The sequence below is a fragment of the Artemia sp. Qi Xiang Cuo genome, chromosome 3 (genome assembly GCF_049724085.1).
Source record: "Artemia sp. Qi Xiang Cuo chromosome 3, ASM4972408v1, whole genome shotgun sequence".
NCBI classification, from domain to species: Eukaryota; Metazoa; Arthropoda; class Branchiopoda; order Anostraca; family Artemiidae; genus Artemia; species Artemia sp. Qi Xiang Cuo.
The window spans coordinates 74102662-74121179 of record NC_142796.1 but is presented as its reverse complement, the minus strand read 5'-3'; the positions used below and the strand labels follow the sequence as shown (position 1 = coordinate 74121179).

The 18518-nt window shown below is 36.6% G+C and overlaps 1 protein-coding gene across 2 annotated transcripts in view; it reads right to left on the bottom strand.

Annotated features, from left to right (window-relative positions):
* Positions 1 to 18518, bottom strand: part of Lis-1 (LisH and WD40 domain-containing Lis-1) — a 120574-nt gene that overhangs the window by 41552 nt on the left and 60504 nt on the right. Inside the window, exons 1-3 of one of the 2 annotated variants that reach the window (XM_089086559.1) lie at positions 13474 to 13588; positions 9428 to 9581; positions 6284 to 6430 (exon numbers count right to left, since the gene is read on the bottom strand). In XM_089086559.1, coding sequence (XP_088942685.1) covers positions 6284 to 6430; positions 9428 to 9581; positions 13474 to 13535 — 363 coding nt within the window. In that variant the 5' untranslated portion in view covers positions 13536 to 13588. Of the gene's footprint in view, positions 1 to 6283; positions 6431 to 9427; positions 9582 to 13473; positions 13589 to 18518 lie in introns of those variants that run through there. The other variant, XM_089086560.1, reaches the window with a different exon arrangement.

Sequence of the window (18518 nt, the reverse complement as noted above, 5' to 3'; positions counted from 1 at the left end):
TTATAAAAGTAAAAACTTTATATTTTTTTCAGTAAAGTGCAAATCGCTTTCTATAAAAACCTTACATGCTCCCAGGGCTTAACTTACAACCTTTACCCTAAGGGTAGTGGGGGGGATGGGTTGTCATCCTTAAAGACCTAATTTCCAAAATTTTCAACTCCGTTGAATAAAATGGCTATCTAAAAATTTTGATTGGATGTGTTTTGGGAAAAGGTGGGCGTGAGAGGTTAGTTGCCCTCAAACCACTTTCGACTGCTAAAAAGGGCACTAGTCCTTTAAATTTTCAATCGAATGAGCCCTTTTTCAAGTTTCTAAGACAAAGATTTCAATAAAAACCTTATATATCTCCAGAGCATAACTTATAACCCTTGCCCTGAAGACTGTGGGGGGGGGGGGAGTCCTGCTTAAAGGTATAATTTCCTGAGCTTTAAACTGCGTGGAACAAACTGGCTGTCTAAAAATTTTGATTGGATATGTTTGGGGAAATCGTGGGCGCGGAAGGGGTGTTAGTTGCCTTCCAATCACTTTCGACTATTAAAAAGGGCACTAGCCATTTCAATTTCCAATCGAATGAGCCCTTTTTGAAGTTTCTACGACGACACGTTCTATAAAAACTTTATATGACCCAGGGCATAACTTACAACCCTTGCCCTGAGGACTGTGGTGGATTGTCCTCCTCAAAAACATGATTTCTATCTGGAAATCCCAAACACGGAGCAAAATGGCTATCTTAAAATTTTTATTGGATGTGTTTGGGGAAAAGGTGGCCAAGAGTGATTTGAGGGCTAATTGCCCGCAAATCACTTTTGACTATTAAAAAGGGCACAAGCCCTATGAATTTCAAATCAAATGAGCCCTTTTTCAAGTTTCAACGACAAAGATTTCATTAAAAAACCTTATATGCCCCCATACCTAATTTACAGAACTTAAAACTACGTTGAATAAAATGACTATCTCAAAAATTTTGATTGTATGCGTTTTGGGTAAAAGGTGGGTGTGAGAAGGGGGTTAGTTGCCCTCCAATCACTGTCGACTATTAAAAAGGGCACTAGCCCTTTGAATTTCTAATCGAGTGAGTCTTTTTTGAAGTTTCTACGACAACGCCTTCTATAAAAACCTTATATGCCCCCAGGGCATAACTTATAACCCTTGCATTGAAAGCTGTGGGGGAGTGTCCTCCTCAAAAAAATAATTTCTATGAGGAAATTAACTACAATGAACAAAATGGCTATCTCAAAATTTTGATTGGATGTGTTTGGGGGAATGGTAGGTGTGGGTGGAGGGGGGGGGCTAGTTGCCTTCCATTCACTTTCGACTATTAAAAAGGGCACTAGCCCTTTGATTTTCCAATCCAATGAGAATCTTTTGAAGTTTCTACGACAACACCTTCTATAGAAACCTTATATGTCCCTAGGGCATAACTTACAACCCTTGCCCTGAAGGCTGTGGAAAGTGTCCTGCTCAAAAACATAATTTCTATCTGGCAATCAACTACGCTGAACGAAATGGCAATCTCAAAATTTTTATTGGATGTGTTTCGGGAAAAGGTAGGCGTGGAAGGGGTGTTAGTTGCCTTCCAATCATTTTCGACTATTAAAAAGGACACAAGCCACTCTAATTTCCAATTGAACGAGCCCTTTTCGAAGTTTCAACTTCGAAAAGAAGTTGTTCGAAGACAACTTCTTCGATACGAAGTGCCCCCCTCTAAAGAAAAAAAATGATAATAAATGATACATTGTGCCAACATCGTTCTTATATGCCTTCCGGGCATAACTTAAAACCCTTGTCCCGAGGGTTGTGGGGGAGTGTCCTCGTCAAAAATATATTTTCTATCTGGAAATCAAATACGCTGAACAAAATGGCTATTTCAAAATTTTGATTGGATGTGTCTGGGGAAATGATGCGCGTGGGGGGGGGGGGCTAGTTGCCCTCCAATCATTTTCAACTATGAAAAAGGGAACTAGCCCTGTGAATTTCCAATCGAATGAGCCTTTTTTGAAGTTTCTACAACAACGCCTTCAATAAAAACCTTATATACCCCTAAGGCATAACTTAAAACTCTTGCCCCGAGGGTTTTGGGGGAGTGTCCTCCTAAAAAACATATTTTCTATCTGGAAATCAAATATGCTGAACAAAATGGCTATCTCAAAATAATGATTGGATGTGTTTGGGGGAATGATGGGCGTAGAGGGGGGGCGATTTGCCCTCCAATCACTTACTACTATCAAAAAGGCCACAAGCCACTTCAATTTCCAACTGAATGAGCCTTTTTAGAAGTTTCTAAGACAATTTTTTCGATACGAAGTGCCCTGCTCTAAAGGAAAAAATAATAATAAATGATACATTGTGCCAACATCGCTCTTATATGCCCTCAGGGCATAAATTAAAACCGTTGCCCCGAGGGTTGTGGGGGAGTGTCCTCCTTAAAACATATTTTCTATCTGGAAATCAACTACCAGGGTTGTGGGGGAATGATGGGCGTGGGGGGGCCTAGATGCCCTCCAATCACTTTATACTATTAAAAAGGGCACCATCTACTCTAATTTCCAAACGAAAGAGGTCTTTTTAAAGTTTCAACGATAACTCCCTCGATATAAACTGCCCGAATATGGAGGAAAAAAAATAATACATTGTGCCCACATCGTTCTTTACTTAGGCAGCGCGATCGCGCTGCCTATGATACTTATCTTACCAGCCAGGGCCCAAGAATTTGTTTTGAATGTGGCCCATACTATCAAAATGACAGAAAAGGGTGCATTATGAAAATATGGGGTAAAATTGTAGTTCAGGGACTTCTTGTTATCTTGGAAAGTAGTTGAATTAGGTGGGTAACACTTTCAGAAATGAATACAGAGGCAAAAATATAACCTGTTAAGTTATTGATGAGTCACTATGTCTACCCTCTTTTTATTTCTTGGGCTTACAGTGGTTGATGAGAACAAGCAAGAGCTGATTGACTGCCTGTCAATTCCTCAGAAAAGCACTTCAGCATATCTAACACGCTTTTTCCAAGCCAAAATTTGGAATTAGTTGCTTAGACGTGATCCACTTAAACTTGATCCTTCAGAATGGAGATGGAAACGAGACAAAGGCGGCAAATGGGTACCACATTGGAGTGATTTACCAGAGGTGTCTTTTGCCTGCAAGGCGCTGACCAAGGGCAATTGTAAAAAAGGTTGCGTTCAAAATTGCAAATCTTTAAAAGCAAATCTGCCATGCACCGCCAAATGCAAATGTAGCGGAAAAGTGCCTGTGCTTAAAAAAGTTATTAGTTTGTTGATTTCATTATTTAAAAGTTAGTATTTCCTGCCCAGTTTCAGTCGATGTGATGTTTATCTTTTCGTAATATCCCCGTTTATACATGAAAAGTCAACTTAAAACATGAAAAAGTGAAAACCAGTTTGATTGTAATAAAAATACTGATTCATTCACCCAATTGCTTTTTTGTACAATGCGAAAAGTATTCGCTACATGAGGTTTTCGGCATATCCACAACGTTCTAAAATCGATTTTTAATTCTTGGAATCAGTTTGTATAGTCGATGTCTGGCTTCTTATTAAAAAAAAAAATAGACTCCTGTTACTTGGCATATCCACAACGTTCTGAAACAGAATTTTCGTTCTTGGAGTCAGTTTGCATAGTCGATGTCCGGCTTATTATTTACGCATTCAAGAAACACCTGATTTCATCCCTGTTACTGAAATTAACTTGTAAAGAAGAATCACAGAAGGCCTAAATCCTTGTCCTAAATACATATCGCTGATGTGCGTTTGTGGCCAAAAGAAGTAAGTTTTGGGAACAAGTTGTTCTGAACTAGGAAAGAAATTGGTATCATCCTTTTCTTGAAGAAGGAAGTTTTCTTTGGACACATTATTTCAAAAGTTCAAAGGCACTGGCAGATACAGCATTTAATAGATAGCATCTAAACAAATCCAAGTTCTACTTTTGCAACACACTTGTTGACAAAACACACCAAAATCTCAAGCAAAACGTCACGTTACACAGGCAAAATAAATCAAAAGTCCGTTGTTTAAATTTTGCCTCAATTATTCATTGTAATTTCTGTTTGCTCAAGGTTTTATTTCTGAATTCGAAATAATTCCTGCTCGTTTGCATGTGAGGGCGTTTTTTCTTCATTTCTAAACTCAATCTATCCAATAATACTCGCTGATGATAGTTTTATCTTTTTCTATCACAATCAATGAACAAAACGCCACGCGCGTCCCGCATCCCACTTCCCACCCCCCATGTCCCTTGCCAGCTGACATTTAAGCACACACAACATTCCCCAGTTGACGATCTCTTCCATTCGGGTCTGCAATAACGGATCCATGTTTCATTCAATGTCATATACAGACACAAGAAATCTTTTTATCTCAAACAGCGCTCTGAACCGTCAAGCCATACTATTTTTAGTCCGTTTTGGACAAACACCATACCTACTTCAACTGAATCATACTCAAATTTCCATATGGAATTGTCAACACACTACCTCCTGGTAATATTAAGGTGTAGCTCACGCAATTTCATTTTACGTCTTTCAAAATTATTTTGTGGACACCTAATAGTGTTTTTCGGAGCAACTGCCAATTTTGGGTGGCTAGGGCGTTCGGTATCATCGGTGTTTGTATAACTGGATTTAGAATCAGCATAGAAGTCAATGATATTCAGTACCGTATCCAAGAATTTTTTTCCGGGGGGGGGGCTTACAAAATAAAAATTTTAAAAATGCATGACATATTTGTTTATATTCATTTTTGTTCCGTTTTTACGAGTCACACAAACATTTCAGGGGGGGGGGCTCAAACCCCCTACCTCCCCCCGCATACAGCCTTGATGAAATTACATTTTCCTGACGTACAGACTATTTAGACAGTGTTTAGCATCAGCAGTGTTTTTCCTCACAAGAAAAACGATTTAACAAACACAGAAAATTTTTCTTTATCAATTGTGGTTATAAAACTCTTTTTCTCGAAAATGCTAAACTAATCGTCAGAATATTATGGTAGCATGTATCATTTAAAGACCGATGCTCTATGGAAGGCATATGGATCTGTCAACAGTGTCGCTATGTATGTGTCAGACCAGAGGGTTATTGATACGGTGGCTTTTGATTCGAATGTAGGTTGATTATGGCAACGACTTTGAGAATAAAAGGCAGAAGTACATGAGCTAAAAGCTAATAATCTACTGCCCAAATAGTAATCTGTTCCAAATTTATCGTATGATATATCATAACCCCATTATCCATGACATTTTCCTATGAGTAACCTGTGCGAACCTTACCACATGGTAATCATAACCCCATTATTGTTGACATTCGAAAGCATCGATGGATGTTTTGAAAGAATATGGTATGGCTAAGGGACGGCTACCTTAAGACGTATGGTGTCGGATTCCCCCGGGACTTCATAAGTCAGGAAGATCCAAAATAACCCTCTGCAGGTTGATAGGGAGGGAACCATGTTAGCAAGGACTTCAACAGGGCAGCTCTCGTCAAAATCTCAAAACAGGCAGTTGTGGCAAACTACAGTTGTTGCTACTATTGCCATGCGCAGGAGGACCTAAGTCTAAGTAAGTAAGCTAATACACAATGCACAAGGCAAAAAGCTACCATTAGAATCTACTATCAGACAGGCAACCAATTTGGTCCTCGTTTGTTGTCTCACTACCTGGTGCATTGCGATACGAACTTGAATTATCCTACTGAATAAGATGCAAGTTTTCTTTTGTTTTTGTACATCCTTTGTATTTTTCTTCCCTTTTTTTATTTGTTCTGCTTATTTTAAGTTGATTGTTTTTTTTTATTTCTTTTTCCGGCTGATAAAGACTTCCCGATGTGAAACCGACAAATTCGGATTTTTATTATTATTAGTGAAAAAAAAGTTTTTTCTTTGATATTTTTCCGTTGGCTTAATGAAAATTATAACCATTTGTCCATATTTTTCGTTTTATTTTGGAAATTGAAAGGCAGTATGGCCAAAGAAATTATATGTGTTTCCTTTTGCACTGGTTGAATTTGCTATGTCTAATCAAGGGGATGTCTAGCTTGGTCACCAAAAAAAACTACCCAAACAAACCTACTTGCGAAAGAAGAACCGAGGAAAATAAATATTAAGAGTGAATGCAGTAACGCTGACTAAGGGAAGAGCGATGGGTCTCCCGTATATCATTAGTATAAAAAAGATTGTATACAAAAAGCGAATACCAGTTTAGCCCTAATAGAATTCTTTCAACTTGCAATTGGTTTTGGTTTATTCCCAGACAAAAAAAATCAACCAACCTTTGTTACAGGAGCTCTATGGCCAGATAGGCTATATCTTTCAGGAGGCCTTGGAATCCACTCAGAAGGACTTCTTTTCTCCCTAGTTGGAGCACCACTGATGAACTCCTTTTCAGCTTCTGCCAACTTTGCTTCAAGCTCCATCACCTAGAAAATCGGTCTTATTAAAATACGAGAGAATTGATTCGAGCTACTTGCTCTTTCAATAGCTGGGTAGTGGCGAGGGGAGTTGAAAGTTGGTACATTCACAAGGACATTTCGCCTGGATTTGAAGAGGGGAGAGACCCTTGCAGGGGGGGGGGAAGGTGAACTTGGGCTCGTTATCTCGAAGTCTGCATGTTATTCTGCATGTGTGTTTTATTTATACAATTTTCCCATTTTCCAGTTTTTAAGCCCCCCCCCCCGACAAGACCATTTCCTACGTACGCACCTGGCATCGTGTTCATCACACTCAGCCCATATAAAATTTAAGAGTAAATCATAAGAATCATGAGATTTTTGCAGTAGATGAGTGTAATAGGTTTCGACCAGCCCACAGATGACGCCAGGGGTCACTTCCGACCAGTCATTTATTGAGCTGCTCTTTCAACTGTATGAAACAAAATTAGTTCATACTTAACATAAAAATAAAAACATATTATTCAGGTACATACTGTAATTCTTAAACACTTTTCAGGGTTTCTACTGTTTCTTCTCAGAAAACTGCAGAGGCAAGGGCAAAATACTATTGATTCCTGAAAAACCGATTATCTAAAAATAACCTGAAACTAATACATAATCATAATCAATACTTTATCGCTCCAGAAGAGAATTTATATCTGGAGACAAGACTGAAAAACTGCAAATACTCAGCAAACCCATAAAGGTGGGAAAATCAAGATTTTCTATTCAACCACCCCCCCCCCCCACCACCCACACAAAAAAATAAACCGCGACAATAGGAAGTGAGTCTGCTAAAAGATTCATTTTTACTTTCCATTAAAAGAAAGAGAGCCGATAACTTTTACGCGGAACAATACGGACTTGGGAGTGGACCAGAAAGTCCACAAAGTGTCTTTGGCTTGTGGCTTTTCTAACAACAAACAGGACAGTCTGAAGCCCTGCGGACGATTAGAATGGTTTTAAGCAGCTTCAGCAATAAAAGAAAAAAAAACTCACAAAAGGCGTATGCAAGGGTGAATGAAGTCCAAAAAGTTTAAACAACAAATCCGTTATCAAAAGTATATTGGAACCTTTCACAAGTCATCCTGACAACATCCATGTTTTCAAATCTTTAATGTTTTAGCGCTAAAGTGTGTGACTGACTCTTAGCTTAAAAGATGAAGATTTAATAGTAACGAATTATTGAATTTTTTTTAGATATATTTGGTCTTACAGTAGATAAAAGAAACGAAAAAAATTTATTTGGAGTATATTTTACCAAATTTTGCTAAGTAAATTTACGACCGATGTAATTGTATATTCTCTATTCTCAATCAAATAAGAAACCTCCCAAAAACACAAGACTATTTTTTTTTTATACCAAATTTCTTGTTAATGCCATTATAAACCAGCAATGAATATTCTTTCATGTTTTTTTGCTTCTTTTATTACTTCTCTTATCTATTATGGCAGATTGGAATCTGAACGATCGGAAAGTGGTTTGTCACTAATCAATAATAAGGAACCTAAATGATTAGAGAACAACTAACCTGGACAGGTGCATCAGAGCTTTGAATAATATCCTCCACTTCGTCCAACGGTACATTTCGAACTGGTATTCCGTTAATTACCAATATCCTAACACCAACTTGTAAAGACATCAAGTCCAGCTTCTGATCTTTTTTTTTGTCTTTTTTTTGCGGGCGGGGGGGGGAGGATTTGATTTACTTAGATTTTTTTCTTCTTTAAAAAAAAAGATATGATAACAGATCATTTTTGTTTTTTAATTGATTCAGTAATTGGCTGAGAGCCAAAGGGTTGCAGCCATCTGTTATCAGGATCATTGTGCCTTCTCTGGGCGGTAGTTTTGTTTAATGTTTATTGCATGAGTTTCGTAAATAAAACAGTCAATAGTAAGGGTTGCTGTATCGTCGGCAAACTATGACTTTATTCCTATGCACGACTGCATTAAAATACACATTTAAAGTTTTTGCTCGTTTTAAAACATGAATAAATATTATAAACAAACAAATAAAATAAATTTTTCCTTTTTTTAAAGTAGTGTGTATATTTTGCCTAAGTTCTGGAGCGGAATTCTGTTTGTGGGAGTGGGAAAAGAGGGGAGAGTCAACACTTTGGAATAAAATAAAATAAAATCTAATAAAAATCAAATTAAATGAAAGAAATGAATGTACAACAAGTTTCTCTCTCCAAATGTGGGTGGTAATTTGAGCTATCTCTGTCATGGCAAGTCACATCCAGCATTTTTTTTTTTTTTTTTTAGTTTCTTTCTTTTCCACCTTTTTTTCATTTTTATCCGTAGTGAAGGCACCATCTTTATTTATTATTCATTCATTTATATCAGTATCAGTTAACTTTTTTGTCTGACATGATAGTTTATTTTAATTTCTGTTCGTTATGGGTTTCTTTTATTTTTTAATTGTAATTTTTGGTCGTTTTGAGCAAGAACTATTATACAAATTTGTTTCTGGTGGTCTTCAGAGTAATATGGCTCTTTACTATTCTTTTACAGACTTCTTTTTGGAATTCTGTTTTTAATTACTATTCGTTTTTGATTGCCAAAGTTTGTTATTAGTTAATATAAAGAGTATTTCTCCAGTTTTCACGTCTCCGGCTTAAAAATTATAATATCCAATTCTAATTTATTAGTTCTAATTAGTGACTTTGGTTTAATAAGACATAATTTTTGGGCATTAACAAGTTATGATGCCATACACAATTCAATTAACATTTAAAGTTACAAATGAACCGTAAGATAAACACATTTTATACCGGAATAGGGAGAAAATGCAGGCACATACACATGCATTAACTTCACTTGAGGGCGGGAGGGGGGGGATATAAATTTGAAAAAAAAAAACACAACCGCGTGAAAATTATTTAGAACTATATTAGAAATTATAACAAAATCGTAAAATTCTCAAGATTTCTGGAGTGCTATCCAAGGATCCTTTGTATGTGCCGGATTAATAGATGTCTCACCTTTTTCTGTAATCTGATAACAGAGGTCCATTTTTTTTCAAGTAGTCCGGCGAATTTTTTCTCTTCGTCTCCTGGCATGTCTGCTTCGCGCTTAAAAACTTCATAACTTTCAGCATAACCACTGCTATACAAATATTCAGCTATTGCACGATTTCTAAAAAAAAACCAAACAATATTTACATAAAAACACGATTTTCAGACACTACGGGTGCCTCCCCCAAATAATTATTCTCCTATAATTATTCTTTGCTAATTTGTTTTCCTACTGCTTCTGAAAATGCAACTTCTGAAGCTTTACCTTTGTAGTAATTTTGTTCTTTAGTCGTGTCAGTTGAAAAATTTGGACTTTTTGTGGGGGGAGGGAGGGAGGAGGGCAGAGATAACCTTGGTACAAACCCTCTTCTAGGCATCATGACTCTGAACACAAATATTTGCAAAGGTATTCCAGGTTTTTATATTTTTTTTTGTTGCTGTTTATTTTATTTAGATTTTTAAGGCCCATATTTATTCCCGTGGTTCCAAAATTATTTTGCGTAAATTTTCACGTATCTTTTCATCTTTTCATTTTTGTTTTCATCGTTATGACAAGCCAATATGGTTTTGTTTAGTTTTTTTTAGACATATAGCGTTTAGTAGATTACATTTATTTACAAAGCGGAAATAAGAATGAGGATCTGAAACGCATTTACTTTTTGGTTTGAAAAAAGAAAAAGAAAATGAAACTGATCCTAACCAGCTCATAAGGGCAGCGAAAAAACTAATTAAATTAAAACGTGAAATTAAAAATTTTGGATAAAAAATGAATGTTTAGTCACACTTTTTGATGAACAGCAGTTTGTTGAATAAGTTCTTATCAATATTTTTACTATGGAATTGCAGATGGGGGAGAGGAGTATTATTCTTCATATCAATGGAAATTATTCGCAACGTTTATTCTTCTAGCGGTGCTGAAGCTGAAGCGGTGCTGAGCTGTGAGTTTTTATTTGTCATGGTTTCAAAAAAAAGAAGAAGGAAACATCATAATAACCAAGATTACTGAAAGATCTAATGAATGCAGATTGACAGTTTAACATTATGCTGATATTAATTCCTAAAAGTTTCAGCAATCTTGTATTCATTAACTTTGCAAAGGAGAAAACGTTTATAATGTATTTTGTTTGCCCTTCTACTACTCCTCAATATGCCCTGAAAGTTTCAACTTAATACACTCAGCCGTTCCTTAGATATTACTGATATGGTCTTCTGACAACCAGCGTGCACATAATATTTTTTGATTGTGTTTGTCACCTCTTTCAATATTTTCTTTAAGTTTTACCTTAATAGCCTAAGCATTTATGGAGAACCAGGATCAAACATACCCCCTTTTCCCAATAAAAAGTCTTGTGTGTTAACAATTGCCACTTGCATAACATACAGCCGTTGCCCCAGGGGCATTAGGGGATTATGTCAATCCCAGAGGCATAATTATTTGACATTTGGACTAGTTTGAGCAAAATAACTATCTCAAATTTGGATTGGATATGTTTGGGAGAAAAAGGGCGTGGGAGGTAGGCTGGTTGCCCTCCGATCACTTTTGACTCTTTAAAAAGGAAACTAGAACTTTCAATTCCCGATCGAAACCTTCTAAGTTTATAGAACCATTCCTTCCATATGAAGGGGTTCTGGGAAATAATAATGATAATATATTGAAGCCTAATGGCTCTTTACTATGGGGAACGGTAGAGCATTGCCCCTGATTTTGTGAAAGATGAAGCAAATAATTTTGACTAAATACAGCTTTAAAACAAATGCAGGGGACATTTTTCTGCAATTAGAAGGGGGGTATTGCCCCACAGCACTCTTATTCAGGGTTAGTCTAAATGAAGGGAGATGAAAGGTTGATTCCTACCCAGCCAACCTATACCCCTTCCTATATTTATATGAAGGTTCATAGAGTTAGATAGTTTGGGCATTAAAATGCACTCTTTTAGGCACATAAAACCTCCCCATCCCCCTGCCAACGCAAAAGCCTATCACTCTCCCTTCGTGATGGCTGTTGTGCAATTATACATCGCTAAACGTAAGTTCATGAAAAATCATATGAATTAACTTAGTTTAATAAACTACTACTACTACTGACAGCTCACTGTAGCACCAAGCCGGCTGAGGCCAACACATCTGCGCACGCTCCTTCTCCGTCCCAATCTATTCAAAGCCTCCCTCCTTACACCCTCCTAAGAAGTTTCTGTTTCCCTTAAATCTTTCCTTGCGATATCTTCCCACTCCATTCTGGGACGACCTGCTTTTCATTTGGCGCAAGAAAGTTGGCCGACAAGGACACTCATTAGGAATCTGTCATCCTTCATCCACAGAACGCGTCCTAGCCATCTAATTATTCTCTCATTATAGACCTAGAAAGCATGATTAAACCATATTTTTCGTAAAACTTATTGTTTGAGATAGTCAGTCAGTCGGGTACCTTAAAAAAATGCTTAGGCAATTTCTCTGGAAAACATCTAGCAACTCCTCTTCCGTTTTTTGGAGCGCACACGCTTCAGAACCATAATTGACCACTGTCATCATTGTAGCTTCCAATATTCTAATCTTTGTTGGCAGACTTATCTTCCTATTCTTCCAAACTTTTTTCTACTGTGAAAAAACACCTGGGCCTTGGCTATTTCACTTTTTACATCTTCATTGCACCCATCGTTCTTACTAATAATACTACCTAGGTATGTGAAGCTATCTACTTAATCGATCTTCTCGGTACCGAACATTACCTTTTCACCTTTACTTATTTCTAGTCTCAGTGACTTGGTCTTCTCGACATTAATTTTCATAACCCATTATTGCACCCTGAACTCGCAAAACCTCTAAAAGTTCATTCATTTTGCTAGCATTTCATAGTTTGGTGCCAGAAAATGGCAGAAAGCACCACATTCCCGTGGAAAAGAGTTTTGGTTACTTGAAAGCGCGCTAGCACTTTTAATTTCCGCTCGAGTAAGCTCTCTCTAGGACCATCTTCTAGAACCATTGGTTTGATATGATCACCCCTGAAAAAACACGCATCGGTTATCCTTCTCCAGGAAAAAAAACAACAACATCCTTCATATTTTCTTTTTTTTTATATGAGCTTGAAAAATCGACGTCAGGGTTTTCTAGTTGTTTGGGGGTGTTTTCCAAATTTTTCAAAACCAGACAAATTTTCTTGGGCTCGTAGCGTTTATGTGTAACATTAACCTTAATGAGCTTTATATATTTGGGATCAGCGTTAGAAGTGAATTCTTTAGATGTACTAGTTGTTAACAAAATTCTTTCTTTTAGGGTTTTGATAACTATTGGCCCGAGTCGGTCCTTACTTACAGTTCTTTACCACGAACTGTTTAATTATACACGATATACTGTACATGCATTTTGAAATTTAGACAGAATATTCAAAGTCACTTCTTTTTGTCACGCTTTTTATTTGTTTTAATTTCCCATCGGCTGCTGAATTTTACATGCGGGGTAAAATTTTCCAGGGGGTATTTTCCACGGAAGGGAACTTGCCGTGGTTGACTTGCCAGGGGGAATACGCAGAACCCTGAGTTTATGGTGTTCCCGTTAGGGACGTTTAATTCTATTTATTTATTCTCTATATTTTCCTTTTCTTTGTTTAACGCCAATTCTCCTTTTGTATACTCGGTTATAAATAAATTATTGTTATTATCATTATTTTTGTTATCGTATAAAATCGTTACATCAAAGATATATTATCAGCTAAGCTGATTTTAAAGCTTTTATTTTTAAGTGGCACATAAGATCGACACTGCCATATTGAGAAAGCACCAATGGAATATGATATTGGATATCATCCAAGCTGTTTGTTGCTCTTCGTAAAAATAATCAAAGTAGAAATTATTTTGGAAAATTATTTCAAGTGACAGTATAATTTTTTTTTCTTAGAAGAAAATAGATTTTATAAGAACATTTATAACAAAATGTAAGGAACTTTCAAATTAACATAATACAAAGTGATCATTTACAGAAATAGTAGACTTTCAAAATGTGCACATGAAACAACTCACAATTCATCTTGTTGCTTATTACTCAGACGAAAATTTCCTATTGGATGATTAGGAAGCCTCATAATCGTGATAACACTTTACAAGAGAAAAAATCAAAATATTTCTTCAAGAGTTAGGGACGTTATGAACTTGCTCCGGAACATATATTGATCTAAGTTGTAAGACGCAGAATCAGAAAAATCCCCCTTCCCTCTTTAATCTTGCGCAGGGTTTTAATATTACAAAAAAACGACACTTAAATGCAAAAAAAAAAGAAAGAAAAAAAAAAAAAAAAAAAAAAAAAAAAAGAAAAAAGATCGGCTCTCAAAGCTGTATTTTATTTTTTGACAAATAACGGGCAAAAACACGAAAAAAGAACAACTGTTCACGCCAGATATTTAACCGTTTTGATTACCTGTAACATTTTGATAACAATCCCTAAACCAATAGAATCTACTTCTTATGGTGAGTCTGTCAATTATAGATCCAAGGATAACCTACGGATAAGTGCAAAATAGTAACACATTAAATACATAATAAGGGTTGCCAAAAGTTTTTCGTCTTGCCCCGTGATTCCCAACGTGGTGCGCATGCCTCACCGGTGGAGCGTGGCAATATTTTGGTTTGTCATGCGCAGGAGGTGCACCCTTCGGCTGACTATAATTTAGCGCCTCAATTTGGAAAAAAAACCCATCCAAATGCAGTTAAAGAGCGGAAAAGATACATGATAGTAACGCAGTGCCGCTACGTATTGTAAAAAAGCTGTACTTATTCAATATTTTTCATTACCATCAAATATGCCTAGAGGAAGTAAAAAAAAGATACCATGTTGGTGGCATTTTAGTGGCGCCAATTCACGAAAATGTTGGGGAGGGGTCAAGGATTTTTTTCATTTTTTAATGAAAATACCAACGACAGTACAAGATTGAGACAATATACTTAAAACAGGGGGTAGCGGCGACTTCGCTGTTTGGATAAATCGTAGACTATTCTATCCAGTGTCTCTTCTTTTTCAACGGTCATGCTCATGAGATTACTGAACCTGCCATTTCCTTTTGTCGATCGCAGATAATACTTCACTCGCCCTAATGCTGAGAAGAATCGTTCACTACAGGCAGTGGTCACAGGTAACGTAGCAACTAGCTTTATCAGTTTTAGCACTGCAGAATAGGCCATTCGAAGGTCGGATAAAATTTCGATAGCTCGAAAAAGATCGATTTCAAAAGTGTCACATTTTGAAAGATGCAACTTTGCAAGAGAAAGCTGAGATTCTAGGGCGATGAGATGAGAATCATCAACATCAAGAATCACTTTATAATGACACATTACCCTTTCAGCTTTCGAAAATTCGAGAAAATTAAAACTTGAAGGGTAGAAGGCTGATGAAGCGTCGAGCAGCGGCATATTTTGCATTAAACGTTGGTCCATCTGGCTCGTGAAACGGTCTATTACCTCAAAGTATAGAAATTTACCGGTAAAAGGAATATCAGTCTGATTCAAGTGGCTGACTGATGTTCCGTTCACCGGTTGTTGAATTTGAAAGAGTCTTTGAGACAAGTTGAAATGGTTTGATTTGTCTTGTTCCGAGCACTGCTTTTCGATATATATATATATATATATATATATATATATATATATATATATATATATATATATATATATATATATATATATATATATATATATATATATATATATATATATATATATATATATATATATACATACAGCTCCTCTCATTTGATCTGCCATTAGCCGTCCAATTACCCTGGAACACGTATTTTGGCAGAAACTTTCTCAAAATGCCTTTGAAACCTACTTGAGACTTCGAAACCTATTTTTAATTCCTAAAAACATCTAATAATAACATTGCACTTCTAATTACCGATTTTCATATATGACTTGAAGTAAATTAATTTAAAATTAGATTCTTTGAAATTTAGTGTTACAACATTGAAGACAAGTTTCGCGTTCAAGCCAAATCTGACTTGTCTACCCGTGAAAAGATCTAATGTCGCTTATGTTTTTATGATTCTCCGGAGCACTGGCATCTTGGTCCGGGTTTTTATAATGGGTGAGATAGGGGACGATCATACTGTGTATTATTAATATACTGTGCCTTCAGGTGAGCACCAGACAAGCCAAAGAGACGTGACATAATAAATGGGAAATATATAATTTGGGCTATATGTTTAAACATAGAGGGAGGGGGGGCTTGTAAAGTATTTGGACAGTTTGACGTCAGAAAACAGTTCTTTCTTCATAATCTGCAGAATAATTTTACCTACTTTACTCCCCCAAATGTGCAGAATAATTTTTCCTACTTTACTCCTCCCAATGTGCAAATATATAGACCAAATTTGTTTCTAAAGTAACGAAGAAACCAGTTTGTTCTCGAATTTTACACATCGTAATCCTGAGTGAGAGGCGTATAAAAACAAGCATCGAAATTTTTCATGTAGAGCGAGATGAATTTCCCGCTATTGTTTAAAACGATCATAAATTAAATTTTTAAAAACAAGTTTTTTCAACTGAAAATAAGAAGCAACATCAAAGCTTAATACGAACAGAAATTATAACGTATATGAAAGGAGGTGCCCCTCCCACAAGACCTTGCTCTTTGCGCTAAAGTTTTGACCTTTTGTCCATATTCTTTAAGAACGATTCCTGAAACGCAATAGCCGTTTAATTAGAACAATAAGCTTTGTTTTAAAATTCTATAGGCAACTCCTTTCATATAAGTAATAATTTCTGTTCGTTTTAAGTTTTGATGTTGCTCCTTACTTTCAGTTGAAAAAAACTTCTTTTTTTAAAATCTAATTTCTGATCTTTTTTTTTATAATACCGAGAAATCCAGCTCTCTCTCCATGAAAAATTCCGGTACTTGTGTATTGTACGCCACTCACTTAAGTTTACGATGTGTAACTCGAAAACAGACCGGTTTCTTCGCTAGTTTCTCAGTTACTTTAGAAACCAATTTGGACTGTATATTTGCACATAAGGGGGAGGTGTGCATGCAAAATGTATTAGTTACAATTATTTTGCATATTATTGAGTAAGAATTGTTTTCTGACCTCAAACTGTCCAAACACTTCCCCCCCCCCCTTATGTGCAAATATATAGCCCAAATTTATATATTTAATTTTATATTTCCCATCTAGTCTGTCACTTGTCTATGTCTTGTCTCACGCTAAGCTGAAAGAAACTAACGAAACAACCGATTTATTCTGGAGTTTTAGGAGAGATTGAGGTAATGGCGGTCACTATGATTTCTCGTAAAGTGGACAACGCAGATTCACACCGATGGGTGCTGCCATCTCAAGACAGTTTATGGAAATACTACTAGAGTGCTTGGCATCTTGCCAGACTTAGTTTGTCTGTTGTGTAAAGAAAGACTGTTTGACGTTTCACCTTATAAGACAGACAATAGTTTAATCCACTATCAACTCTTTCTGTTTATATTTCACGGAACGAGACTTATCTCGCAATAACAAGGTAAGTCATATTGTTGTATCATGTAGCATTTTATTAAGGTTTAAGCACTGATATTCTGATTTTTAGCCATTAAATAATAACCATGAGGTTGGGGTAATGGTGGTCACCGCACTAGGGGTAATGGCAGTCACGAAAGACATTACCCCATTAGCACTAATTTTTTTCCTATGTTTCAGATGCCCAGAAAATACATAAAGAAAACAGATAAAGCAACATGGACTGCAGAGGACTTAAAGAAAGCAAAGACAGCCATTTCTAGAGGATTATCGATTCAAAAGGTTGCTGATCAATTCAAAATACTTTTCAGCACGTTACAAGGACGAATGAAGAGTGGGATTGATTCTGATCAAAGCTTATGCAGGAAAAGTTGTCTTCCCTCCGGTTCATGAAGCAGCTCTAGTTGACCATGTAAAAACTTTATCGAAGATTTTCAACAGTATCACTGCACTGAAATTAAGAAAAACTGCATTTCAATATGCAGAAAGAAACCTTTTAAGCCATAGATTTGATAAAGAAACAAAAATGGCTGGCTTGGATTGGATGTTCGGATTCATGGACAGAAACAAAATTAGTGTGCCCAAACCTGAAGCCACAAGCATCGGAAGAGCCATTGGATTTAACAAAGAGGAATTAAATCGTTTTTTCCAAAATTTAGAACAGGCTATGGATAAATACAAGTTGAAAGATACCAATTATTGGAACGTAGATGAAACAGGGATCACCACTGTGCAGGACCCTGGTCTAATACTGGCAGAACGTGGCCAAAAGCGCATGGGTTCTATAACAAGTTGGGAAAGGGGAAAAAACATTACAGTTGTGTGTGCAATGAGTTTGGTAGGACTTTATGCTCTACCAATGTTCATATTTCCTCGAGCTCGTATGTCCCCACTCTTAGAAAAAAATGGACCACCTGGATCAGTTTACTCATGCTCTCAGACAGGCTGGATCAATGAAGAACTGTTCGTTGTTTGACTGAAATATTTTGTTCAGTTTACTCATTGCTCAGCTGAAGCATATGATATTAGTACGGAGAAAGGGATTGTTATTGTGTCACTACCGTCCCATACATTAAATAGGCTTCAGTCTCTGGATGTAGTATTTTACTTACCCTTGAAGGCTGCTTACAAAACGGAATGTGATTTGTTCATGAAAACCAGGAATTAAGGAAAAATAACCCCTTATGATGTACTATAGATATTCAATAAGGAGTATTCACCAATTGCTACGATTGCAAAGGCAACAAGTGGGTTTAAAAACACTGGGATCCATCCTCTTAATCCAGGAGTTTTCACATATGAGGATTTTTTTGGTAGAGGACATCCTCCAGAAGAATTAAGATTTAACACCTGTTTGTGTGGACGTTTCCTTGAAAGCTACAGCAAATGAAGTCATCGCAGAAGCAGACCGATACGAAGTCATGACAGAACAAAACTTAAAATCCTCTGTCCTACTAGATAAAGTTCATATTCAGCCTAACACACAAATTAATGTGTCTATACAAGAGATTCCTCCTCTACCTGGATGCAGTAATTGGGCTGAAGAGCTAAGAATAAGAGCGAGACAAAAGCAAC